Genomic DNA, 26,877 nt, shown 5'->3' with positions numbered 1-26,877 from the left:
TTCTGTTGCACCAGAAGCAGTTTAGTCATGCTGGCCACATGACCCAGAAAGATGTCTGTGGACAAACACTGGCTCCCTCAGCCTGAAAGCCTGAAACCCCATAGTCGCCTTTGACTGGACTTAACTGTCCAGGGGTCCTTTACCTTTTTACCTTTTAGGAATGAACCACACTGATCAAAATGAGCTGACAACAAACGTTGCTAGATTTATTGAGGGCGCAATGAGATTAAGGGCCACTATTTGAACGACAATCATAACCATTTGATCGATCTTTTTATCCACTATTGTTTTTAACTGTACATTGTGTATCTTTTGTTGCAATGGCTGCTGGCTATGCAAATAAAGTTTATTATTATTATTATTAACCACACAGAAGCAACAGCCACACTGCAAATGGTGATCTACACACTGCCCCCCAACTGACACGCACACAGTATGCAGAGTAAAAAAAATTTTATGTTACTTGATTGATTGATTGATTGATTGATTGATTGAGTCAACACAATTTATATACCGTTTGACTGCCAAAAAACCCCCCAAACCCTCTCTAGGCAATTTAATGAAGTATAAAATATAACACTAAAATGCTCCATTAAAAATGAAACAGTCTAAAACAGGTATTTTAAAACTTTCAAAAGACGATGAAAATAAACAATAGCTAAAAGGAGATTAAAACACATGTAACTTCTACATTTCTAGACAGGCTTGCCTAATCGAAATTGTTGTAAGTGGGCGCCAAAAACAATCCTCTGATAATGTTTGAGGATATAGCAGGGATACATGGGCTTTGCCTACCGATTCCATAATGCATAAAGGTTTGCTCCGTCCCAACCATTTTAGCAGTGGGTTTCGGGGCACAAGGAAATACGTCTCTCTAATTGTACACCACAATTCTTATTCACCATAATGTATAGCATTTTACTGGGAGGACTGGCCCCCGTAGATGAATTGCAATCCAGCATCTCAATAAAGAGCTTAAAATGATTTACCCTCACCCCTTAACCGCTGCACACTGTTCAGTGTGTTTCGCTGTTGGCTTCCCCCCCCCCCAAAGGAGGCGAGAACCTAGACGCTTCCCCTTCTCCCCTCAAATCTCTGCCGTGTCACGCCAATGGAAATGAGCCAGGCAGGCCCACTATCTGCCCCGTCTGAATGAGAGAACTAAGGCGGCTTGTGCAGTGTGTGTATTTATCTGTATTCTTTCTCATAGGTACCTTTAAAAATTTGTCTGGCTTAATTTAATGGGCGCTGCTGGGATCCTGCAGACTGTTAAGAGGGCGAGGGTAAGGTTCTTGTCATCCGTTTGGGCTCCTAACCTTCCGACAGACCCCGTTTCCGTCTGTGTGTCTCTGCCTCTCTCTCTTTCTCTATCTCACACATTTTCCCGCCCTTTTGTTTTATTCTTATGCCTCTCTCAACCGCATTATTTCCTTCCAGGTCGTTTCAGTGAAGTGAAGTAGGCAGCTGGTGTGGTCATGTCTTCGCTATCAATCTAAATGGGGGTGGACTTTGGGCCTGCCTGCAGTCCACTTTGGGGGATGGATTTAAAAAATAAAAAAATAAAAAACCTTCAGTGCTAGGGGATTTATTCTAACAGTCTGGAACCTCTTTTTTTTCCTTCCTTTTTTCCTTTTTTTTCTCTTTCTTTTTTCTGTTTTCTGTGTAGGTCTCTTTAGTCAGCCTTGTAGCTAATGCCCTTGGCTACTCGGAACTAGGTGCCATTAAATCCCTTAGGACACTCAGAGCTTTGAGGCCTTTAAGAGCGTTGTCCCGATTTGAGGGGATGAGGGTAAGATGCCATTAGTGAGCTGATCCTTCTGCATGCCTGTGGATTACCGGGGTTTTTATTTTAAAAGCATGCTAGAACTGATCAAACTGGTAGAAAGACATAACGACAAACAGAATCATGATGCAGCTGCTGACTTGATCACCTCCCTCTGTTTATGGTTCACCTTCACCCCTGCTGCACACTTCTCCCTTTTTTTAAAATTGTTTATTGGAAGAGAAGAAGAAGAAAAAAAAGGGAGATATATCAAGCTGCCTCATTACTGGCCCAAACCACATGTCATTTGTAGATTCTCTGTTGGCACTTGGCTGCTCTTATTTAGCCTGGCTTCTGATACCTCTAGCATCTTGGGGGGGGGGGCATTTTCTGGCTGTAAGTTTTGAAACAGGGAGAATCACTAGGTGCAAAGAAGCAGAATTTGAACCGCCCCTTGTTGTTGTTTTTCTTCTCCCCTTCCCCATAAAGAAAAGGCTTACTGCCAAAGGTATCAATCAAAAGAGGTTGAAAACCCGTATAGCTTCTATCTCTTGCATGGGGTTATTCATGGCGGTAGGAAAGCGCTGGTGGTTGGTGGAGGAGCTTAGCCGTCCCAAAAGAAAAAGAGTACTGGTTTAATTCCTCTCGTTTGCACCTCGTTGTTCTCAGTCCAGTCCTCAATGACTGGCAGCCTTGACTGGTAGTTCAGCTTCCCTCCCTATTCTCCTTTCCCCTTTTACCATGCTTTACGGTCCCCTTGTCCTGTCACGGCGATATTAGCAACAAATCACAAGTAAAAGCACAGAACCTGAATTTTCCTGGAATTGTTAGAAGATTCCGCTGCCAAGTGTATCTGGTAATTTCCAGGCTTTAATGGGAAATGGCCATTTTGATGTTGCTGTGTTAAAACAAAACGTCTGTGTGTGAAATAATCTCATGCAAAACCAGCCCAGGGTTACCCATCTTGGTCTGTGTGCAAAGGAAATAATGCAACAGTTTCAAACCTAAACATACTTATTAAGGAATAGGCTCCATTGAACACCACGAGACTTACTTCTGAGTAAACATGCATTGAATTATGGGTGTCTGCTGCATTATAAGTCAAGCAAGAATATCATTATAAATAGAAATGGGATACAGGTGGGGAGAGAATTGGGAGATGACATAATGAAGAACTACAACTACTATGCAAAGACCTAAAAAAGTGTTTGATTTCAGAGTTTGAGATCTGAGCTATTCACACATCCCAAAATGGGGTTAGAAAGATGCAATGTTTAGCATGATCCTCAGCATGTTTAAGGTGTCAATCTTTACCATGTCTGCTCAGGAGTGAGTACTATTTTAATTCGATGGGGCTTACTCCCAGGTAAGTGGAGTTAGGGTTGCAAATTAAGTCCTGCTGATTTCAATCATATTTGCTCTCCCAAGTAAGTGTTTATAGGATTGCGGCCTCAAAGAGTATAGGTAACTTCTATAAGAAAAAAAAGCTATTAACAGGTAGCTCAGGCCATTCAGAGAAAGCACAGATATTCTCTATTTGAATTTTTCATCCTAAATATTATGTACTATGCCCCCCACATAAAACATTTCCTGGATGGAAGCTGGCCCCACTGAAACCAGAAAACAGGACCTAGGAACTGCATCCTATTGTCACAGTGGCCAACCAGAAGCCTATGGGAAGCCTGCAAGCAGGACATTTGCTAAGACTACATAATTTCTGTCTTTAGCTCTGTGCATGTTTGAATTTTCCCACACTTATGCATCAGAACTTTCTTGTCTGCGGAAACCCAGGTACAATGAGAGGGTTCTAGCTTCCTTTTCTTCCCTGCTTAGGGAGAAATGCAGGGAGTGTTGTTGTTGTTTTTTACACACCACAGTGTGATGCAGTAATGCAGTTGTGTGGCAAGGTCCCGACCCCCCCCCCCCCGAGGTTGAATAAGACACTTGACAACAGTATTTTAGGTTAATGGGATGAAAAGGCCACAACTTTATTGGTTACAGATTGTGAGCGGTATTGGCTTAGGCATTGGACCTAACCCACTATATCTGACTTCCACCCGTCTGTGCGGAGCCTGGGAAGAGTTAACCACCAGTAGGGGGAGTCCTGCTGATACACATCAACTAGGAGCTCCCCCGGGGCCACTGATAGGGGTCGTGCCTTAGGCCCTAGTCTCCCCAGGCTTCGGACAGGGCCACACCCCCGGAATCCTTTAACGGAATGCCCTTCAAAGTGCAGGGGAGGGAATGGCGCTACCCCCCCCTCTCCAGCAATACAGTGGTACCTCTGGTTACGTACTTAATTCCAGAGATCCGTTCTTAACCTGAAACTGTTCTTAATCTGAAGCACCACTTTAGCTAATGGGGCCTCCCGCTGCCGCTGCGCCGCCAGAGCACAATTTCTGTTCTTATCCTGAAGCAAAGTTCTTAACCTGAAGCGTTATTTCTGGGTTAGCAAAGTATGTAACCTGAAGCGTATGTAACCCGAGGTACCACTGTATTCCAATGCCTAACCGCCAAACCTTACAAAGTTGTGGCGATTTGCTACGAGGTAGGCGAAAACCAAGTGGCCGGTGCCAATTTGCCAAGTGGAAAAAGTCCTACCAGGCCCCTCAACAGCGACCAACCGAAGTCCATGGCAAGGTCAAGAGATGAAAAAACCGAAAGGGAGGAAGGGTGGGAAAACCGGAGCAGCTGGAAGCGCGAAAAGGGGTGAGATTCCCGCTGCGTCCTGCTTAAATCAAGCAGGCCACACACCCCAGAGCAATCGGCTTGGTTGCCTGGGCAGTGACGCAGCCGGTAATCCCCCCCCAATCGCTCAGGGCTGACCACACCCCTGCACACGTGAAGGGGTCATGAGTGCTTGCAACTTCACCTCCTCCTAAAGTGGAAGTGGCTTTCCAGAAACTATGTGCTACATGGTTTATTTCCTAGTATAGATTGTTCTTGAGCCTTCATAATTCAGCAGAGGGTTAATCGTGCCTAAGCCCCATTGATTTAGATGAGATCTGTGCATGTAACTATGCACTGAATTGTGGGCAATCCTAAGAAAGTTGTGGCTGGATAAATGCCATTAATTTCAGTATGGCTTAAAGCTTCTCCATAATATAACCAATTGTGTTTAGGTTTTGAGTCCCCATGCCCGCTTAGGTATGAAGTTGAACTAGATTTACAGCGCAATTTTTCACATGTTTACCCAGAAATAAGTCCTGCTGTTTTGAATAGGGCTTACTGCCTAGTAAGTACACATTTAGGATTGCAGTGCCATTTACTAGGGAGTAAGACCCCTTAGTGGGACTTACCTCAGATGTTTCAAGGCATGACCAGGTGTCTCTAGTGGAGAACCCATCTTTAGCACAAATGCAGCCCATGTCTGAAGGGACGTAAAATCTGAGAAATTTCAGGGAGCCCAGAACACCTTCAGTTTACTGTCACCTTTCAACTGCTGGATATTTGACATGTTTGAGGAAAGGTTAATAAACTAGATGGATCACAGATCTGATGAAGGCTAGTTTTTTTTCATTTTCTGCCAGATAATCTGAAGATAGCAATAAAAGATTTACACCCATAAATCATACACAAGCGGGTGGCGCTGTGGGTTAAACCACAGAGCCTAGGGCTTGCTGATCAGAAGGTCGGCGGTTCAAATCCCCGCGACGGGGTGAGCTCCCATTGCTCGGTCCCTGCTCCTGCCCACCTAGCAGTTTGAAAGCACGTCAAAGTGCAAGTAGATAAATAGGTACCACTCCAGCGGGAAGGTAAACGGCGTTTCCGTGCGCTGCTCTGGTTCACCAGAAGCAGCTTAGTCATGCTGGCCACATGACCCGGAAGCTGTACGCCATCTCCCTTGGCCAGTAACACGAGATGAGCGCCGCAACCCCAGAGTCGGACACGACTGGACCTAATGGTCAGGGGTCCCTTTACCTTTAGAGTTGGAAAAGTGTTATTTTCTTAGTTTAGCAAATCAAAATCCACTTACTGGGCTATTTTGCATCATTTTCCCTTCCTTGTTATTAGCACTGATTTAATCTTATACCCCTCAAACAATAAAAAAGAACAATCTGAGCCAAAATGAAAGAAAATAAGAACTGAAATGATCTTGCTAAGTAGCACTAAATGTAGGTCTTTTGCTTTCTTCTATGCTCTAATAACTTACATTTCAAAGAATGTACTCAGCTGTATTTTTCTGGGGGAGGGAGGTTGATAGTATTGCTATGAAACATGCATGTACCTCTTGACAATTTCTAATACACAGTCACATGAAAAAGCCATGTTCCCTCTCATAATACTTGATGATGATTTTTTACCATTTGTTTAGTATATATATTGGTTACATATATTTAAGTTAATGAGTAGAAGAACGAGAAAACTTGGGTCCTATTTTATGATTAATAGATCAACCCCAAATGCCAAAGCAGTTTTAAAGTCACAATGTCTGGCCAATAATTGCACTGCTTTACATTTTCACTAGTTGCCCTGTTCCAGATAAATTGTGGCTATAGAAGGGACAAATTCTGAAGCTCATATCAGGATCTGAGATTTAGACTGAAGGTTCTGAATTTAAGCGTATGTATTATTATTATTACTTTGCAAGTATATGCAGAGAAATCAATTGACTATTGGGTGTAATGATTTTTGTACGCATTCTGCCTTACACATGACGTATTTTTCTGCTGCACATACCGGTACATATAGATTGCGGTGTGTGACACTGCAAGCGGTTGCCTTTTCCATACCGTATGTATAGCAACAGTGGCACCTGCTGGCAAAGAAATAAGTGCTCGCGCAATGTCAGTGCTATCCAGTTAATCCTAATTCACTGCGAAAGAAGCCTCAGAGACTGCTGGTTGAGCTGTGAATGGCTTTGGAAGAAACTGTAATTGCTTGGTAATGGGGACTTGATAGCTACTGCACAGAAACTGTAAAACTGAAAGGAAGCAAGAGGTCCCAACGCCATTCCCTTTGCAAGCAATAATGGTGTGCTATGTACGCTTCCTCTGCAAACGGGAGAGGTTGTAGTTACTTTTTAAAAATTGCTTTGGTCCCCAAATGAGCATTTAATAGCTCCATATCCTGTGGAATCATAGATTCAGAATGGCACGCTTTCAGAATCTGTGTGACAAAATGCATGTCAAACATTGTAGAATAGACATGCATGTTGTTGTTTTTAATCCCCCGTTTAAGACGCCGGAAGGAGCGATATATACATCTTAATCAAAGGATAAGAGCCTTGAGTCCAAAGTACCCAGAGAAGACTGAAGACAGTTTTGAAAGAAAAATGGAAAGGGAGGAAGCAGATCAGTAGTAGAGAACACACTTTCTCTGCGTGCCCAAGATGCAATCCCTGGCAATGCCATGTAGAACTGAGAAAGACTTCTTGTCTGAAACCCAAAAGAGTCACTTCCATCAACAGTAGGCAGTTCTGAACTATATGGACCAACTGTCTGACTTAATGTAAGGCAGCTTTCTAAGGCTTTAAAAGTGCAATCAGTTCAATGAGGTTTTCTCCCAGGTGCGTATAGCATCGCAGCCTAAACTTTTCATTCATTCCCAACATAGGAAATCCTAATAAAAATAAATAAATGACAACTCCATTAGACTTTCTTCGAATTTTCACAAATATCATCTGTAGTGGCAGGGACAAGGGGGAAAAAAGTGGGAGGGAAGCCGTGTTGAAAAAGTATTGGTTTCATTTGCTTTGTTTCAGGGGAGGGAATATGGCTTTTCTTTTTGAGCTTGCAAACATGCATGCTCAGCTCTTCAGATATGATTGGCCTTGCTTATCAAACAATAAATACAGCCTTGATTGTTTTTACACTAAGCCACTGCTAAGCCATAGAGCAACCTCGATACCCATTCCTACTCCCATTTGAAATAAATGGCTCAAAACCCCTCACTTTTCTATATGGGAGTAGGATATACCTTGCCCATAAAAATCCATAAGTCTGGTTTTAAAGGGGGAAATTTTTGCTGGCTGAAATTCTTTAAGCCTATTCAATTTCACATTCTCTGGCTTAGCTGATGGAGTCAGCCAGCAGTCCTGTTGTTATTGAGATAAGGTATGGTCTCTTTCTTCGTCCACCACATATTTTACTGAATGGCAAAACCAAAAGAATAAGTTGCCTAACAATCTCTTGAAATATAAAGGCTTTCTTTTTTAAAAAAAAAAATGACAGTGGACAGAGAGAGTATCTTTTTTTATTGCAACCAGCCCTGCTTTTGATTCCCCCCATTAAAACTAGGCATGTCTATGTTTTGCTTCTAAGTCATCCTCTCTTCTGTACTGAAACTCTCTCCTCCTTCCTCCCCACTTCTAATACAGGTGGTTGTGAATGCCTTGGTGGGAGCTATACCATCCATTATGAATGTGTTGTTGGTCTGCCTTATCTTCTGGCTGATTTTCAGCATAATGGGGGTTAATCTTTTTGCTGGGAAGTATCATTACTGCTTTAATGAGACGTCCGAGTATCGATTCGAGATAGAAGAAGTCAACAACAAGTCAGACTGCGAGAAGCTCATGAATCCCAACGAAACGGAGATCCGATGGAAGAACGTGAAGATTAACTTTGACAATGTTGGTGCAGGGTACCTGGCCCTTCTGCAAATTGTAAGTTCTGCCTTTGTCACTTGACTTCTCCTGGAAATAATGGGTTATCTCTGTTCAGTGTTTGATGGTTGCAAATATTGGCTTCCCCGTGTGAAGTCCCATGCAAATTCATCAAGAAAATAGTATCTTCTCACCTATGGAGAGAGAACAAGACCCAATTTTCATATTTAGGCTAGTTAGGTTTCAAGGAGAGGAGAGAAGCTTAACTATTACCACCTCTCTCCCATTTACCAGTCAGGATTCAAGAGGTTGGGTTGCTCTTTACGGTACTTGTAGGGGTCGCCAGTGGTAGGTTATCGTCTCCTGAGCAGGGTGAAGTCTGAGCTAAGTGATTGGGAAACTTTGTGAAGAGAGGAATGTGGCAGCAAGGAAATGGGAGAATAGTTGGTTGATAATTTCCCCCGACCATTTTAGATGTACTGTTCCAGATATTTTGCTTGATGTCCAGCATTGTGCAAGCGAATTTCCAGTTTGCACAATGAGACTGTGGTTTTGTGTCCTTCTTGCTGTGGCCCCGGTATCTTCTACAGAGGGTCAACCAAATAGGTTTGGGAGGGGTGTGGGAAGTGCAGAGGAGGAAGGGAAAGTCCTCTTGTGTGGGCGGAAGTCCATTTTGCTGGTGGACTCGTAATCTGGTGAACCAGGTTCACGTCCCTGCTCCTCCGCATGCAGCTGCTCGGTGACATTGGGCTAGTCACACTTCTCTCTGAAGTCTCTCAGCCTCACTCACCTCACAGAGTGTTTGTTGTGGGGTAGGAAGGGAAAGGAGATTGGTAGCCGCTTTGAGACTCCTTAGGGTAGTGATAAAGTGGGATATCAAATCCAAACTCCTTTTCTTCTTCTTCCTCTTCTTCTTCTCCTCCTCCAGTGCATTTGCATGCCTTCCATCCAATCAAGTGAGTTTCGTGCATACATGCAGAGACCTTCCTGCAGCCCTCTGTGCTGCCCAACAAGTAATTCTCATACCTCCCAGCCAATATATATCAGGAGTGAGGAATATTCTCTGTCTTGAGGGCCGTGGAGAACCTTCCGAGAGCTACATGCCATCAGTGGGCTTTGTCAGAGGCAAAAGTAGACAAAGCAAGAGATTGTGACCTTTGTACATTCCAGTGATTGACACAAGATAACATCACCAAGGCACCTATCTGTAAATGTCCATTAAAAAATGGCAAAAGTGGTTTCTTTCCCAAATCAGTTTTATCTTACCAGGCATGGCCATGCCTTCTAGCTGTTTTGGGACTACAATTCCCATCATCCCTGACCACTGGTCCTGCTAGCTAGGGGTGATGGGAGTTGTAGTCCCAAAACAGCTGGAGGGCCAAGTTTGGCCGTGCCTGTCTTAAACAATAGCAAATGCAGTAAATGAAGAGTTAACTTCTAATATGTCAGTGGTTCAATGCAGTAATCATTGCATCACCATCCTGTTCATTGTTTTATTGTTACACTCCAGTGGGGCAAATGTCAGAGGCTTCTACACACACCACAAATACATCTTGATCTCTCCCTCCACCTTCCAGGAAAGCAAGAGGCATTATCACAGTTCAAACACTCATTGCAGCCAGGCAGAAGCACTCAGGGAGGGTGCAGAACAGGAATGGTGTGTTGTGTGTGACATGGGGAAAGGGGTGTAGCCTAGGGAGACTCCCATGGGGTGGTTCCCAATATTGATCTACGGTATATATGAGGTACAACACAGCAGAGGGTAATAACTTCAGTGGAGTGAAGAAGACGAGATGGTGTGTGCTGTATTAATTTACTGGATATTTATTTGAAGGAAAATGGTCCAAAACAAAAAAGCATTTTTATGTATAAACCTTTTGAACTTTGCTTTCTTTGATTTAGCCTTGCGCATAAATCCTTTTTACTGCTCTTTTTTCCTACAGACAAATCACTGTACAGTCATACCTTGGGTTACGTTCACTTCGGGTTGCGTTTTTTTCGGGTTGCGAATGCGGGAAACCTGGAAGTGTTTACTTCCGTGTTTCCCCCGGCGAGCATGCAGTTCATGCATGCGCAGAAGCGCTCTATCGCGCTTTTGCGCATGCGCAAAACCGCCGCTTGGGTTACGGACTTTTTGAGGTGCACATGGCACCCCGGAACAGATCGGGTGTGACTCGAGGTACCACTGTAAATGCAATTTGAATTGTGTAGATTTATGGAAGAGACGCATCAGATAGATTGATCATTTGTAGTTAGTATATCGCAGCGGCAGCCCATCCTGTTTCGCCACCCAAGGCAAAACAGGAATGGGACTCCCCTCCCCCCTCCCCCACACTGCACCCTACCATTTCTGCCATGCACCAAAATGCACCCCCTCTCACCAAAACTCGGCAAGAGGGGTACGTGCCTAATGGGCAGGCCGGTTCTGGTATATTATACGCAGGTTGCAGAGAAGGCTCTTGTTGTAAATAACTGAGTCTGGTGGCCAAGAGAATGTTCAAGAGAATGAAATCAGTTGTTTCCAAGCACATTAGTAAATTCCCCCTAAGGAGAAAATAAACTTCACCACAATCTGAGCAACATGGATTCATAAGAAATGGCATAACCAATCGAAGGAACCATCAGGCGACAGGAGGGCCCATATTAATAAATTTGCCTTCACCCAAACCGCAGGTGGAAAAGAGAAGATGACTTTGAGCCAGTCACTATATCCAAACAAATTGTTGAATATTTTATGTGCCAAATGACCTACAAAGAGATGCTCTTTTATATAGTCCTCCTGTACAGGTGTTTTGTTTTTTAATGAGAAAAATCATTTTCCCCTATCAAAAAATGTGTGTTTCCCTCTATAGGCAACCTTTAAAGGCTGGATGGACATAATGTATGCAGCAGTAGATTCTAGAAAGGTAAAGTACATCCACTTCTGTCCCTGTTATCACAGAGCTGGTATTTAAAACAATGTTTTTTCCGTGCCATTTTAAAAGAATGGCACCTTGCAAAGTCATAGCTGCAAAAAAAATTGCCCCATCATCCCAATCCAGCTGTCCCTAGAACCCCAAGGACTGCCACTGTACAGTCATGCCTCGGGTTGTGAACACTCCGTGTTACGTACGTTTGGGTTGCGTACTCTGCAAACCCGGAAGTGTAACACAGAGCACAGATGCTTCTACACATGTCTGCGCGGTGCGTGCGTGCGCAGAAGCATCCTGCACAGTTCGCGCATGTGCAGAAGCGCCGTCCGGGTTGCACACTGTTCGGGGTGCGAATGGCATCCCGGAACCAATTGTGTGCGCAACCTGAGTTACCACTGTATATGCGAAATATATGATGCAGAATCCTGCAACACTGAAGTGGGTGGAGTAACCCAATCTTGCCAGAGCTTTATGTTCACTCTGGGTTACTATGGAACTTTTGGTCGGGACGAGTATCGGATTTTAGGGTGGCGTGGGTGGTTTCTCTCACACAGGGCTGTCAGGGACTGGGCAGAGGAGGAATGGTGGAGAATGCCTTCCCAGTCGGACCCTTCTAGAGAAGAGGAAGACAGTTTAGATTTATGACAGGGGTTTGAGGGAGGTCACAGCTCAGATGCAGATGAGGGGATAAGTTGGGAAATAATAGGAGAGGAGGAGGAGGAATCACTGGGGGGGGGAGGCGACAGTTTATGGACACAGTGTCTTTAGAAAGCATTCCAGGCCCCCCCATCTCCCAGAACCTGACAAGCCTTGAAAGTAGGAAAGCAAAGAGCTCAAAGACAGAGGGCACATAGCAGCACCCGTAGGAGAGACAATGAGATAGATGAAGGAGGAAGTGGGAGAGACGGGGGGTGGAGATTCACTCGGGACAACGCCATTATCCAAGAGGCTGGGTTCTATAGCCTCTCTCTGTAAAGAATGAGATAAAAGGGACGGTCAGAACATTCCTTGTCTTTGTATGTTCCTGGGCAACCACCCGGGAGTCGCTGGCAGCAGCCTGGCAAGGGCATAGAGCTGATGGGCACAAAATTAAGATCTACAATTAAGAATATCCATTTTGGGACACCCAAGTTTGGCCTTGCACAGGGCACCATATTACAAAAGGCTACCAAAGTCCGCCACTCAGGGGGGACAATAACTTCAGAGAGCATATTTGATGATAAAAAAAAATGAATGAATGAATTGCAAAGATTTTTCCAAGCCCTTTGTTAAATCCCTCTTACAGGTTGCAGCTTCTGAAATATGTGTATTGTTTTCTCTTATGCACACAGCAAGATCAGCAGCCCAAGTATGAGGACAACATCTATATGTACATCTACTTTGTCATCTTCATCATCTTCGGATCCTTCTTCACCTTGAACCTCTTTATCGGTGTCATCATTGACAATTTCAATCAGCAGAAGAAAAAGATAGGTCAACTTTTCATACTGACAGGACCCTCAACCCCCCCCCCCCATTTTTTTTTTTAAGATGAAGAGAGCGTACACAAATCCTGGATACTCTCTGAATTAACTTCCAATAAATAATCCATGGAATTCCCTGAAACTTGCAGCTTACGAAAGATACTGATTCACACATGCAAGTTGCCACTACGATTGCCACATGGTGGCATGGTTGTGTGAATGTGTCTTCTTCACAGAGAGGACTTTTTTTTGTCCCCTGAAATGAATGTTTCTTTTTCAGTGATTTTTCACCATACTGGAACAAAACATTCACACTAGCCTCACACAAAGGACTTGCTACTTGGAGCTGCCATCATACAGTTCCATTTCAAGCAATTATTGTGCCACACTTTGAACTTAGATCCAATAGCTTCTTCAAAACTACTAAATATATTCTAAGTCCTGAACTACCAGGAACTAGCGTATCTTCTCTCATTGTCTGCCAGTGACAATGTAATTTTCTCCATATTTTTTTTTGTTTACCTCCTAGAGTAAGGAGAAATGGCTACCCCACTTCAGTTGTACCTTCATCTTTAAGCAAAGGTGAACAGATTGTAACCAGCTTTATTTCCTTTTCCTTCCTTTACTTTGGAGGTCAGGATATCTTCATGACAGAGGAGCAGAAGAAATACTACAACGCCATGAAAAAACTGGGCTCCAAGAAACCTCAGAAGCCAATTCCAAGGCCTCTGGTGAGTTTTCGGGCTTATTCCCAATATGCTGCTCCTTGTACACTCAAATAAAGTCTTCACACTTTTCCAGCATCCAGCTCTTGCTCTTTGAGGTTTGATCCCTTCTTATTTTGAGCTGGCGTGTCATGGCTGAGGCACAAAGCTACCTCAGGAAGCCCCTGCTTCAAATCTCACCTGCCAGCAGATAGCCTTGGGCCAGCCGCAATCTCTTAGCCTCAGCTCCCCATTCCCAAGCTGGTGGGAATAACAACATGCATTTATCTTACATGGTTGTAATGCACATAATAATGAGCATGAAACACCCAGAGCTGGAACCAGGTTATAGGCCCCACTGCTACTTCAGAGCGCCCCTTTCAAACTGCCCCACCGCACCTTGTCACATGGTTATGAGCTTCAAGCCACCCATCATTTTAATCTCCCTGTGGTGTTACAGAGTGGATACAAAAATCAAGAACATCAGGGCACTGAGGAAAAATAAAAATGGTGAATAATTTCCCTGGCACTGTTACATAATCAAGGGACCAGCAGCAGGCAGAAGGGTCAAATGGCAGCACCAAGCAGGGCTCTTGGACCATGGCACGTTGCAAAAAAGTCACTGCCAGCCCAGAATACTCAGTATTATTATGTTTCTGTTACATTTAAGTGATCTCCTGAAGCAGCATTACGGGGCTGCAACTACTCTTCAAAGGTGGTTTAGGAAGAATGTTTGGGTTTTTAGGAAGAATGTTCTTGCGCTAGAGCAGGGGCGTACCCAGGATCAAAACTAGGGGGGGCAAGCCATGGTCGCCCCCCGTTTTCCCAGAGTTGTCGACCTTTTGGCTGGCGGGGTGGCATGACATGGGCCCAGGACTCCCGTGATGAAGGGGGCAATAACCAGAGGCGTAGTAAGGTTAGGTGCAGGGGCATCTTAAGCATATCTGGCGCCGGAGTACAAAGATCCCTCCGGAGGGCGCCTCCCATTTCCCACATCATACATTCAACACACATTTAAAGCACATGATTTCACCCAGAGAATCCTGGAAACTGTAGCTTCCCACTCACAGAGCTACAGTTCCCAGGATTCTCTAGAGGAAGTCACGTGCTTTAAATGTGTGGTCTACTCTAGAACTGGCGTCAGCGGCTGAACATCTGCTTGACATGCGGAAGGTCCCTGGTTCAGTCCCTGACATATCCAGGTATGCTGGAATAGGACTGCATAAAAATCCCAGAGGGCTGTTGTCAGTCAGTGTAGACACCATGGAGCTAGGTAGGCCAGTGATACAACTCTGGTTAAGTTATCCCTCTATAAAAGTAATATTTCATTTCCTCAGGTCATGTGTCCCTTGTTAAACTGGCAGAAAAGGAGGGGCCCCCCCCATTTTTTGCACCTGTCCTGCCCACCACTAGTATGCCACCCCTGAGAAATGGCCCTTCATGGAAAAGGTTACCCATTCCTGGTTTAAACTACCTTGATATGTTTTATGAGTAAAAGTAATCCTAGCTTCATTCCAGAATTACAGTATCTGATGTTTACATAAACATTTTGGAAACAGATTTGTCAGGGGTTGGCTTCATAATTTCTCAAACTTTTTGGAGTCCTCTGTCCATAGGAAGCCCAAGTGAGCCAGTAGTATTTACTCAAGTTTGCTTGGCATTCTTCTTCCTCACTTACTGGAAAATTAAGTGTCTTCCTTGTATTTTTGAAGTAAAAGGTAAAAGGTAAAGGACCCCTGGACAGATTAAGTCCAGTCAATGGCGACTATGGGGTTGCGGCGCTCATCTCGCTCTATAGGCCGAGGGAGCCAGTGTTTGTCCGCAGACAGCTTCCGGGTCATGTGGACAGCATGACTAAGCCGCTTCTGGCGAACCAGCTGCTTCTGGTGCACAGAAACACTGTTTACCTATTTAACTACTTGCACTTTGACGTGTTTTCGAACCGCTAGGTTGGCAGGAGCATGAAAAAAATTGGATTAAGCAAATAAGAGAGCCAGGGAAGTATAGCAGTTAAGAATGTTGGGCTAGGTCGGACCTGAGGGAGGCCCAGGTTCAAATCCCCACTCAGCCAAGAAGCTCATTGCATGACCTTGGACCAGTTGTCCTCTCTCAACCTTGCCAACCTTGCAAAGTTGTTACAAAGATGAAAAGAAAATCATGTTTACTTCCTTGGACACCTTGGGGGAAATGGAGGAGTATAAATGTAGTAAATAAAGAAAACAAGCAAACAAACAAACAAACAAATATGGACTGTGTTACTGGAAAGGTACTTTCCCCCAAGTCAAACCATCTAGCTCAGTACTGCATACACTGACTGGCAGCAGCTCTCCAGGGTTTCAGGCAGGGGAGATTCTTAGCCGTACATGCAGATGCCAGGGAGGAAAACTTGGGTGCAAGGTGTTCTAACCACTTAAGGGGATGACCCTCCCCTTAAGACATAGATACATTGGAAGCCACATTATGCAAAATCAAACTCTTGGTCCATCTAGCTCAGTATTGCCCACACTGACTGGCAGTGGCTCTTCAGGAGTCTTTCCCACTTCCCAGCCCTAACTAGAGATGCCAAAGATCGAACCTGGGACCTTCTGCATCAAAGCAGATGCTCTGCCACAGAGCTATGACTCCGCCCCCTGCTTTATTTGCAGATTAAATAAATAGCTGGAATGTTGGGAATTAGAAAAAAATGAAACAACCAGTTATTCCCAGCCTAGCTGGTGGGGCGGGGGCACTCCAGCCATCCTTAGGGCCATTTGCCTCTCTACCCACATTACCCAATTCCCCCTTCCCTACCTGGCTGACTGGGGAGTGGGCTTCACTCTGCCAAGGGGGGATGCGACAGAGGTTGGCACCCTCTTCCAACAGAGCCAAGTTTGCTCATCTAGTCTTCTCTTGTTTCCCCCACCTGGCATGGACCTGGGCTGGGAGGGATGAGATGGAGCTTTACTTCCCTCCTTCCCCTCCCTCTTTGATTCCAGGTTGTTGGGAGGGGGGTGTTTCCCCCAATGCATTGCCTTTTTAACCCTTCTCTGGCCCCTTCAGCCACAGATTCCTATGAAGGTCACTATGTAGCATCTTGGTCAATGCTGAGGTTCATGGACAGGAATTTTGAAGTCGATTTTATATCTTTCAAACCCCGTTCTGCCCTGTTATGCCTTGTTCCTGCCCCGCCACTGTTCCACCCGTTTTGCCTTTTTCCAGGTCCAAAAGGATCTATGAGTTGGCAATTGCCTGAAATGGCCTCCGGCTGTACAGTTTCACAATATGAGTATTTATTATCATCGCCAGCCCACCTTTTATTATTTTCACAATATGAGTATTTATTATCACCGCCAGCCCACCTGGGAAATCCTTCCCAGGAAAGTAACATTTTTAAATGCATTGAGAAATTCATTAAAAAAAAATTAAAAAATTCCTTCCAGTAGCACCTTAGAGACCAATTAAGTTTGTTCTTGGTATGAGCTTTCGTGTGCATGCACACTTCTTCAGATACACTGAAAAAGAAGTCACCAGACTTGAATGCAAACTTGATAAAGACTTGAAGGCAGGAAAGTGGAAAACAAAGGGTTAAATGCTGCTGGGCAAAACAGCAACTAAGGAACAGGGAGAAGCCATAACAAGGAGGGTCTTAACAACAAGGTGGTTTTAACAAAGCAAAAGGCAGGGGCTGAACAACAGTAATTGCTAGGGCAGGTAAAAGGACGCTGCGAAACACCAACCCAGGAGATATTTTTGCTAGCGGTAGAAAAGCAGGGATTTTAAACAGCTCAGAAAAAGGGGGACAGAGGGAAACACCAACTTCAGAGCAATAAAGTAACTTTAAAAGGGGCGAACCAGAGGAGTTGGGGTGAAGGAATGACACACAAACGTGTTAATATTCCCAGAACACCGGGAGGGAGGGAGGCGTGAGAGGGAAGAGCAAAGCCTGACGCAGCGGCAAAAGCACAGTGAGCAGAGCCGACCCCACAGCAGCCCGCCGCTGTGAGCACGCTCCTCCTTGCCTCTGGGACAGGAGCTGCCTTGGGCAAGGGGGGCGGGGGCAAAGGGAGGAACTTGGGTGGCAGGGACAGCAGCCTCCTTCTCTGCTCCTCTCCTCCTGCCCCGCTTCTTCCTCAGCCTAAATGGACGCGCCGGGCAGCCCGGGATGCGGCTCCTCTTGCCCGGCGCCGATCATTTTTGCTTCTGGGGGGGGGGCAGCTGGCTTCTAGGGGGGGCAGCTGCCCCCGCCTGCCCCCCCTTCGGTACGCCCATGCGCTAGAGCCTTTTAACGTTAATCTGCATCCCGGATGTGGGTGGTGTTGTGGTCTAAACCCCTGAGCCTCTTGGGCTTGCCGATCAGAAGGTTGGCACTTCAAATCTACATGACGGGGTGAGCTCCCGTTGCTCTGTCCCAGCCCCTGCCAACCTAGCAGTTCGAAAGCACGTCAGTGCTAGTAGACAAATAGGTACCACTGCGGCGTGAAGGTAAACGCCGTTTTTGTGCGCTCTGGCACTCGTCACAGTGTTGCATTGTGCCAGAAGCGGTTTAGTCATGCTAACCACATGAGCCAGAAAGCTGTCTGTGGACAAACACCAGCTCCTTTGGCCTGAAAGCGAGATGAGCGCCACACCCCATAGCTGCCTTTGACTGGACTTAACCATCCAGGGGCCCTTTACCTTTACCTTTCCTCACGTACCTGATGATGAACAGGATTGTGCTGTGTGTTTCACCCTTCGCTACAACATGGGATTGTGAGGCAGGATACATTTATTATTATCTATCATTTATTCAGTTTGCACACCAGCCTGTACCCGCATGTCTCGGAACGGCTACAACATAAAAACACAATATAAAAACATGCAATACATAATAAAAACAACCTAACAAACCACCCCCCATCCCCACGTGAGGTAAACACATGAACCAGCTGCAATAGAGGATGTGGGCAGTGAATTGCCCAGTACTACAAATACATGCATCCCCCTAACTGCGTTCTTCCTGTCCGGTGTAACAGAATAGAGTCCAAGGAGCTGTTTTCGACTTTGTCACCCAGCAAGCGTTTGACATACTGATCATGCTGCTCATCTGCCTCAACATGGTGACTATGATGGTTGAGACGGACACGCAGAGCAAACAGATGGAAGAAATCCTCTACTGGATCAACCTGGTCTTTGTTATCTTTTTCACGTGCGAGTGTGTGCTGAAAATGTTCGCCTTGCGTCACTACTACTTCACTATTGGCTGGAACATTTTTGATTTTGTGGTTGTCATTCTCTCCATCGTGGGTGAGTATATGGGTGCCTTCTGCGGGGCGCATGCAGCGCAAAGGCCTGCACTTGCGAGAAGAGAAAATGAGTAGACGTGCATCGGATTCCGAGTAAACTTATAATAATAATAATTTATTTATACCCTGCCCATCTGGCTGGGTTTCCCCAGCCACTCTTGCATAGGATTGTGCAATTAATACAGTGGTACCTCGGTTTTCAAATGTCTCTGTTGATGAAAGTTTCAGTTTTCGAACGCCGTAAACCCAGAAGTAAATGATTCGGTTTTTGAACGTGCCTCAGAAGTCAAACAGGAAACGCGGCTTCTGTGTTGAGGCTTCCATATTGAGTTTTCCGTATTGAGTTTTCAGTTTTCGAATGTTTCAGAAGTCGAACAGTCTTCCGGAACAGATTATGTTTGAAAACCGAGGTACCACTGTACTGCTTCCCAGCTTGTAAAATCAGAGCAGGTCAGGTTTCTGTGGGGAAATAGTTTGGGAAGGAAGTTCGAGTGGGGAAATAGCTGCTTCCCCCCACGCACCCATCCCTGTTCTTCTGCTTTAACTCTGCAACTTTCTAAGGCTGCTTTCATTTGACTAATTGCATTTGTACCCATAAACTACCCTTCTACAAATGGTCCTATGCCAGATCACAAAAATATGACAATTAAAAGCAAATGCAAATTACATAAGCATAATAAAACAAAACCACAAAGCAGTAACAAACTAGCAGTGCACAGCAATGCAGGAGGAAGACATCTGCGAAACCCAAGGCCTTGGTAATGATTTTTATTAACTGGAGAGCAGGGGCGTCGCTAGGGGGGTGCGGTGGGGGCGGTACGCCCCCGGGCGACAGGGGCGAGAAGCGGCGGGTGGGGGCGACAAGAGGCAGCCCCTCCCACCATTCCCACGCGCTGCCGCTCCCTCCGTCACCCTGGGAGCGGCAGCGCACGGCCCAACGACGGAGTGCGCCTGCACGCGCAGGCGCACTCTGTCATCGGATCGCCGCTTCCACAGCCTCCTTTTGAGCCGGAGAGCTTAAAAGCGAGCTCTTCGGCTTAAAAGAGGGCTGCAGAAGCGGCGCCGGCACCCCGGAACCGCCCTGGGGGCGGAGCGTCATGACGTCACAATGTGATGTCACGACGCCCCGCCCCCGGGGCGTTTCCTTTGCCGCCCCGGGTACCGCGGAGCCTTACTCCGCCACTGCTGGAGAGTGATATCAGGAGCATATTGCACCAATTAATCATACTTCATGGAAATAGTTCCTGGGCCCAATTTAAAGTGCTGGTGTTGAACTTTATGATTCTGAATGTTCTTTGTTCTTGAAGGACAGCTTTCTCTCATATGAGCCCACCGTCATATTAAGAGCTCCCTTAGAGGCCCCACGCAGTGTGATGGCTCTATTTTTAATGCAGTGGGCATTTATGCAGGGTAGGGCATTGTCATTGGTGGCACCAAAGGTGTGAAAATCTCTTTCTAGGGATTGCCTTGCTCTCTTTTAGACAATTGGCCGGTAGTTCTCTTGAGCTTTTGGAGTTCTCTGGATGACCTAGTTTTGTTCAATATTTTCTGCTGCTGCTGGCATTTGCTGAAAGCCCTGGTGCCCACTTTGAACATGCAATTTGGATTGTTGCCGTTTTTAACATTTTGTTTTTTGTCTTAGCGATTTAGAGGATTGTTGAATAGAAAAGCAAGGTATAAAAGTTGTTGTTACACAGGGGGAAATGTACACACACACACACACACACACACACAATGGGATGTTACATCTAGCCTGATCCTAAACAACAGAGCAAAGTAAACAGAAGGGAAGAGAGATCATACTATTTTATGATTCATGGGGTATAACGAGACAACAAGCACTGCCTATCATTTTATAATGGTCATAATAAAAAAGACGAGGTGCCCTTGTAAAAGGAAATTTGCTGATATGGCTCATGGGCATTTTGCAAAGACTCAAATACTAAGGATATGGAAATAGGAAGGCTGCCAGTCTCAACGAACCTAGTATGGCATTTTCCTCTCAAATATGGCCAGTACTACCTGCTTCTGGGGAAATGGTACGTGATTGCTTAAAAGAATTGTAACACTATTTTTTCTTCTTTCCCCCAATCTCATTTAAGGTATGTTCTTGGCTGAAATCATAGAGAAATACTTTGTGTCACCTACTCTCTTCAGAGTCATCCGCCTGGCCCGTATTGGCCGCATCCTGCGCCTGATCAAAGGAGCCAAAGGGATCCGCACCCTGCTTTTTGCCTTAATGATGTCTTTGCCTGCCTTGTTCAACATTGGTCTCCTGCTCTTCCTAGTTATGTTCATCTTTTCCATCTTTGGGATGTCCAACTTTGCCTACGTCAAACACGAGGCTGGCATCGATGACATGTTCAACTTTGAGACTTTTGGCAACAGTATGATTTGCTTGTTCCAGATCACTACCTCAGCTGGGTGGGATGGTTTGCTTTTGCCCATCCTCAACAGGCCACCGGACTGTGATTTGACTAAGGAACATCCCGGGAGTGGTTTCAAAGGCGACTGCGGGAATCCCTCAGTGGGGATCTTCTTCTTTGTTAGCTACATCATCATCTCCTTTCTGATTGTGGTGAATATGTACATTGCCATCATTCTGGAGAACTTCAGTGTAGCTACAGAGGAGAGCGCCGACCCGCTGAGTGAAGACGACTTTGAGACCTTCTACGAGATCTGGGAGAAGTTTGACCCCGACGCCACACAATTCATTGAGTACTGCAAGCTGGCAGACTTTGCCGACGCTTTGGAGCACCCTCTTCGCGTCCCTAAGCCCAACACTATTGAACTCATTGCCATGGACTTGCCGATGGTGAGCGGGGATAGAATCCACTGCTTGGACATCCTGTTTGCCTTTACCAAACGGGTGCTGGGCGATAGCGGCGAACTGGACATCCTGAGGCAGCAGATGGAGGAGAGGTTTGTGGCTTCCAATCCATCCAAAGTGTCTTACGAACCTATCACAACCACACTGCGGCGCAAGCAGGAAGAGGTCTCTGCATTGGTCATCCAGAGGGCGTACCGGGCTCGCTTAGTAAGGAGGGGCTTTATTTACCGAAAGAACGTCTCCAATAAGATGGAAAACGGAGGGACAAACAGGGAGAAAAAAGAAGGTACCCCGTCCACAGCGTCCCTCCCATCCTATGACAGTGTGACTAAGCCTGAAAAGGAGAAACAGCGAGCCGAGGAAGGGAGACGGGAAAGAGCGAAAAGGCAAAGAGACACCAGGGAACCCAAATATTGAGATGATCCGTAACATTAATAACTCTAGGGAAAAAAGTATGAACGGAAAAGATTGTTTACAAACATCCCGATAAAATATATATCAATAGTGAACAGCTGTGGAGACACTTTACCTGAAGATCCTATACCAAACATAGTCTGCTTACTGTGTGACCATGTTGCATCTCAAAGCAGTGATCTACCACCTGTTTAACGGACCCATCTAGGCAAATATATTTAAAAAAACAGGAAACAATGCAAAGGCGGGGTAAAAAAAAAAGGATTTTATACTGTTTGGGCAGGTGGATACTGCATGTTCCACATCAGTCAATGCAACTTAGGACAAACAAGCAAAATAAAACACACACAAACACACACACACACTTAAGGAAAAACAAACAAACCTGCTGCTTTAGGATTCGTATATATTTTTTCTGAAGCAGCCAAAATGGATTTTATTTTTCTCATTTTATTGAAAGGAAACCCAGAACAAAAACAAAAAACAAAAATCACTTTGAAGGGTTGGGTTGCTCATGCAAAACTAGATTTTCATACTTGACATTTAGTTTAAGCACCAAAAAAAACAAAAAAAACAAAAAAATTAGAACAAGGGGGGGAAACAAATTGAGCAACGACAAAAAGCTGAAATGAAACGACACATATTTAGCCCATGTCATTTAATCATCATAGTTCCTTTGGTATTTATTATCTGCATACTTCTTTATTATATGGGCTTCACCATGGTTTGGGAGATGGGGATAATCAGGTGTTTTCAGCCTGCCAAAACTCGCTCAGGCTGATTCCAAAAATAAAATTAAATAAAATTGTGCTCGTTTCAATGCATAGAAATGATTTGCATGATGGCATGCTGTGATCAGGAATCATGCATGAGGAATCATAAAATCACAAGACACTCAATATGCTGTCCAGGCCTTGCGTTAAGCCATATGTTCGAGGCACTCCACTGACTACGGCACACTGTATTGGGAGAGTTACTCTTAGCTATGCCCTTCTGCCAAGTTACCAATCCTTAGATCTTTCCATGCACCTCCTCTAGGAAGAACAAAAATGTGAAACCAACCGACGGAGACCTGTTTATGTGTATGTTTATTAACCATGCAGCCATATATTGTTTTGCACTTTTTAAAAGAAACACGGCAAAAACAGAAAATGCTGCTCTTAAAAGCCTTCTGATGGAAAAAAAATACCATGCAGCCATGGTTTCTTAATACAATGTTGCTGTCAAAGAGTGCTTTAGGGCTTCAGGAAAACCCACCCGGTAGTTTTGTTTCCTGCAATACTCGCAATTACTCTTTAGCCTCCATTCTGCAGCGTAGGTAACTTTCCCCCCTCCCCTGTTAGAGATGAAAAAGTGCTATCGGAAACAGCACGTTATCTTTCAAAGGTGCAATTTTCAGCAGATCTATAAAGCAATTTTATCGAGGAGGGTAGGGTTACGACAGGGAAGTTTACAGCACTGTGTGCCGTATCTACATGCCGACGGTTGCGTCCTTTGGGATCGTTCTGATGCAAGGAACTCAACAACGGGGCACGAGCAGATTCCCAGAAAAGTTGCCTCTACTTAAGTGTTCTTCCATTGACAGATTTCCTGCAGCTTGCAGTCTTGACTTTGCACGGTTTTCTTTGCTTTTTGCATTTGTTTGTTTATTTTTTTACAGGAAAAGCAAACCAAAATGCTAGCAACAATAACCATAATGTTAAAAACCAACGTTTAGTAGAAACATCTCACATTTGATGAGCAAAGTAGCCGTGTGACATGGGTGCAGCGCTGAGAGAGAAAGTGTCCTATATGTCGTGTGCCTTCACCAACTTTGCATTTCATCCCACATTGTTGTCATAATTTTAACCAGTCCTGCAAAATTCAGGTAGGGATGAAAGAGCTACCTCTCAACTAGTCTTAACTCTAAATTGACGGGATTCTCACCCCGGGGGGGTTGGGGGTGGGGTGGGAACTAAGTTTTGTGTTTCTAGTTAGTACCTGGGCATCTCAATATTTTGAAATGTTTCATTGTGTCACCTTCAACAAGTCGATCATACTGAGAATTCAGTTGTGTGGGTTTTTTCTTTGTTTTTTAAGGGCACAGGCTTGTGGAGTAGTTTCTCGCTGATGGGCCAAAGGTTGTATTGCACTATAATCAAGACTCTGTTCCATCATGCAGCTGAAAAGAGAAGGCATAGGCTGCTATGAATCGTTTAGAACGCCTGGTTGCAAAAAGGGAGGTGTACTGAATTTTTTTATAGGGCACGATGAAAGAAAACAAGCTGTTTGAATGTGGACCAAATAAATTGTATCTATAAAAGGGCAAAAACACACACACAAAATAATCACTCAAAATATTCCAAAAGCAAAACAGACAAATAGCAATGCCTTTTAGATAGCTGGCAGAGGCTTGACCTATAGAATCTCGCAGCCTAGATGCCCGCAACAAGGGTCATGTAGAAAGCAAGCCATTCGGTAGACATCTGTGCCAAGTTGGACTTTTTAAATGCATAGTCTAGCTATCGTGAAATCAGTGGAAGAATTCTGCTGTACCAGATACCACAAGGAACAAAACATTTCTATCCTGTTAGACTTACCCCACTTACTCCTACAATGTGTATAATAAAATAAAAATAAAAAAACATGCATATGTACAGGCAACATTGTAAACAGCACAACAACAACAAAAGCTGAAAAATGTGGTTGAACTTTTTAAAAGAATATTATAAATACTGTAATATATCATTTTATTTTATTGGCATGCCTTTTTGTAAATAACAAAGGACTACAAAAAATTAAATAGAATGGCTTCTGGCATATGCCACTGTCCATGTTTAATTTTATATCTATATATAATACATTTTTTTCTCTCTTTCTTTTTTCCACTTTTGAGACAATGTCAACTTATGTACATCCCCACAGGGAGAGGAGATAAAGCCTCCCAAACAGACACAGAGCAAAGCTTTATTGCAAAGTTACCTTTACAACAACGGAAATATTTAGACTATATTTTGGTTTCTGAGGTGCAATATATTTTGACCACTTCTATGCAAGATTTGGCGAACTGTCATAATTGTTCTTTAGCTGGACTATTGTTCCATATGGAAAGCTTGGTACATGTAGTGTTTCTGCTGTCAAATTTTACTAAGCAATTTTTAGTAAAAATGCCCTGCAATCTATATTTACATTGGGTCATTATTTAGCGATACTTGAACTTTCTTACGTTACACTAGCTTTACTAACAAATAAAAGTTATTAACAAACAGCTTCAGAGCTGAGGGCTATGTCCTACTAAAGTGAATACTTTTGCTTTTTCTAGTTGCTACACTACATATTTTTTTTCCATTTCTTTTTTGGGGACAATTGTTTAAACAAACAACCGGCCAAACTTCACAGATATTGTGGAACTTGCTCCGTATTTTTTATATGCATCGTAAATTTAAGCAAAGCGTAGAATATTAGGGAAATCTCACTCAAAAATGAACCATCACAAAAAGGTAGTTTGAGACATACAGACAGCATATAAAGATACCTATATAGAATCAAAGAATTTGGCAATAAAGAAAGGAGCCTATTAGTTTGACAGGCATAGCCAATGCTTTTTCGAGAAAGCATTAGAAAATTAGAAATCAAAGAAATCTCAAAATCATTGAGGACAGTTAGAAAATGTACATTTAATTTTGATAGTGCTGGTTTTTAAGCTCAACATTTTGTACTTGCCACCACCACCAGAAAAGGTGCTGTATAGAATTCTGTTGAAATATTTTTCTGAGAATATTTAAATTAGTTTTTGCTTTTATGTTCTTATTTATTTATTTGGAGTGGTAGAATTAGTAAGAAAAAGCAATCTGGTTTTCTGGGCTGTCTGATTAAATGGGTAGTGGAGATTTCTAATCAGCCAACAATGAATGACAGGTGCTTTGTGAAATTGACATGGAAAATCTTCAATCAAGTCACAACCAGGGGGAAAAACACTCATACATCAAGTCATTTGGCATAAATACTATGGCTGGGCTTGCAGCTTCTCACAAACTCATGCCACTCTAACCATCCTCTCCCTCACAAAAAGCAAAACCAGAACATGAGGATATTATTGTTAATACAATTGAATGGTATAAATGCAATAGGCCTTGGAAGAAAACATAATTTCAAGACTGCATTTATTTATTTTTTGGACACGTATAATTCTGACAATATTCTTTAGAACAGTGGTCAGGTCGTGACAAGTTCCTATATCGAAAATGCTGGATATTTTAAAATAATATGACCGACTTCCTTTGTTTTCCTTCTTCAACTACTTGGATTGTTTTTACGAAGACTCCAAGAATTAAAGTTTTCCTTAACCAACAGACAACTTTATGATGTGGAAATGCTTAGTAAAACTATGTAATTGAGAAGATAATCAAAACTGACTTGTGCATGAAGGGGGAAATCCAGAATTCAATACCAGTGTTACAGGAAGTATCGTTCTGATCAATGTTGTCACTTTTATCTGTGGAATTTTTCTGGAGGGTATTATGTAAGGAAATCCTGCTTCTTTTACTCGACACTTTTATTATTGAGAGTTTAGAATAAATATTACTCCTAATTTCAAGTATTTCTAACAGTGCAAAAATGTGCAATCCAATCTCTATATTATTGTTTCACCAGGAGGAATCAGGAGCTTTTCATAAAGTTAGAAAGCAGGAAATGTTTTGCTCTTCAGGTGGGAAGTTGCATCAAGATACATATGTATATCCCTGTTTGTGTCTCTCTATTTTGTAAAGACATAGGCCAAAAATGATATTGCCCCAGTTTCACCCTAAACCGTCCTATTTAAACTTTTAAGATAAAGGGGAAATGCTGAGGGATCATAACATAAAGTTTTCATAGACCCGTTAGGATTTGCATATCTGTTGTAATCCCTCTTGCAGATTGCCAGTAGTGAATTATCCTTGGGGAGAAGCCATTATTCAGTGGTAAAGGTTACAAGTTCAGTTCTAGACATCTCCACATAAAAGGATCA

General features: G+C 43.9%; 1 protein-coding gene across 1 annotated transcript in view; it reads left to right on the top strand.

The window, feature by feature from the left end:
• Positions 1-25,053, top strand: part of LOC117040745 (sodium channel protein type 8 subunit alpha-like) — a 107,650-nt gene extending 82,597 nt beyond the window's left edge. The window contains 7 exon segments of the mRNA XM_033138716.1: positions 1,667-1,789; positions 8,082-8,366; positions 11,159-11,212; positions 12,550-12,687; positions 13,308-13,412; positions 18,377-18,647; positions 20,749-25,053. Coding sequence (XP_032994607.1) covers positions 1,667-1,789; positions 8,082-8,366; positions 11,159-11,212; positions 12,550-12,687; positions 13,308-13,412; positions 18,377-18,647; positions 20,749-21,893 — 2,121 coding nt within the window. The 3' untranslated portion in view covers positions 21,894-25,053.
• Positions 25,054-26,877: the final 1,824 nt, after the last annotated feature.

This window comes from Lacerta agilis, chromosome 2 (genome assembly GCF_009819535.1).
Source record: "Lacerta agilis isolate rLacAgi1 chromosome 2, rLacAgi1.pri, whole genome shotgun sequence".
NCBI lineage: Eukaryota > Metazoa > Chordata > Lepidosauria > Squamata > Lacertidae > Lacerta > Lacerta agilis.
Note: the sequence above shows the minus strand (reverse complement) of the source record. Positions and strands in the feature narration are given on the sequence as shown.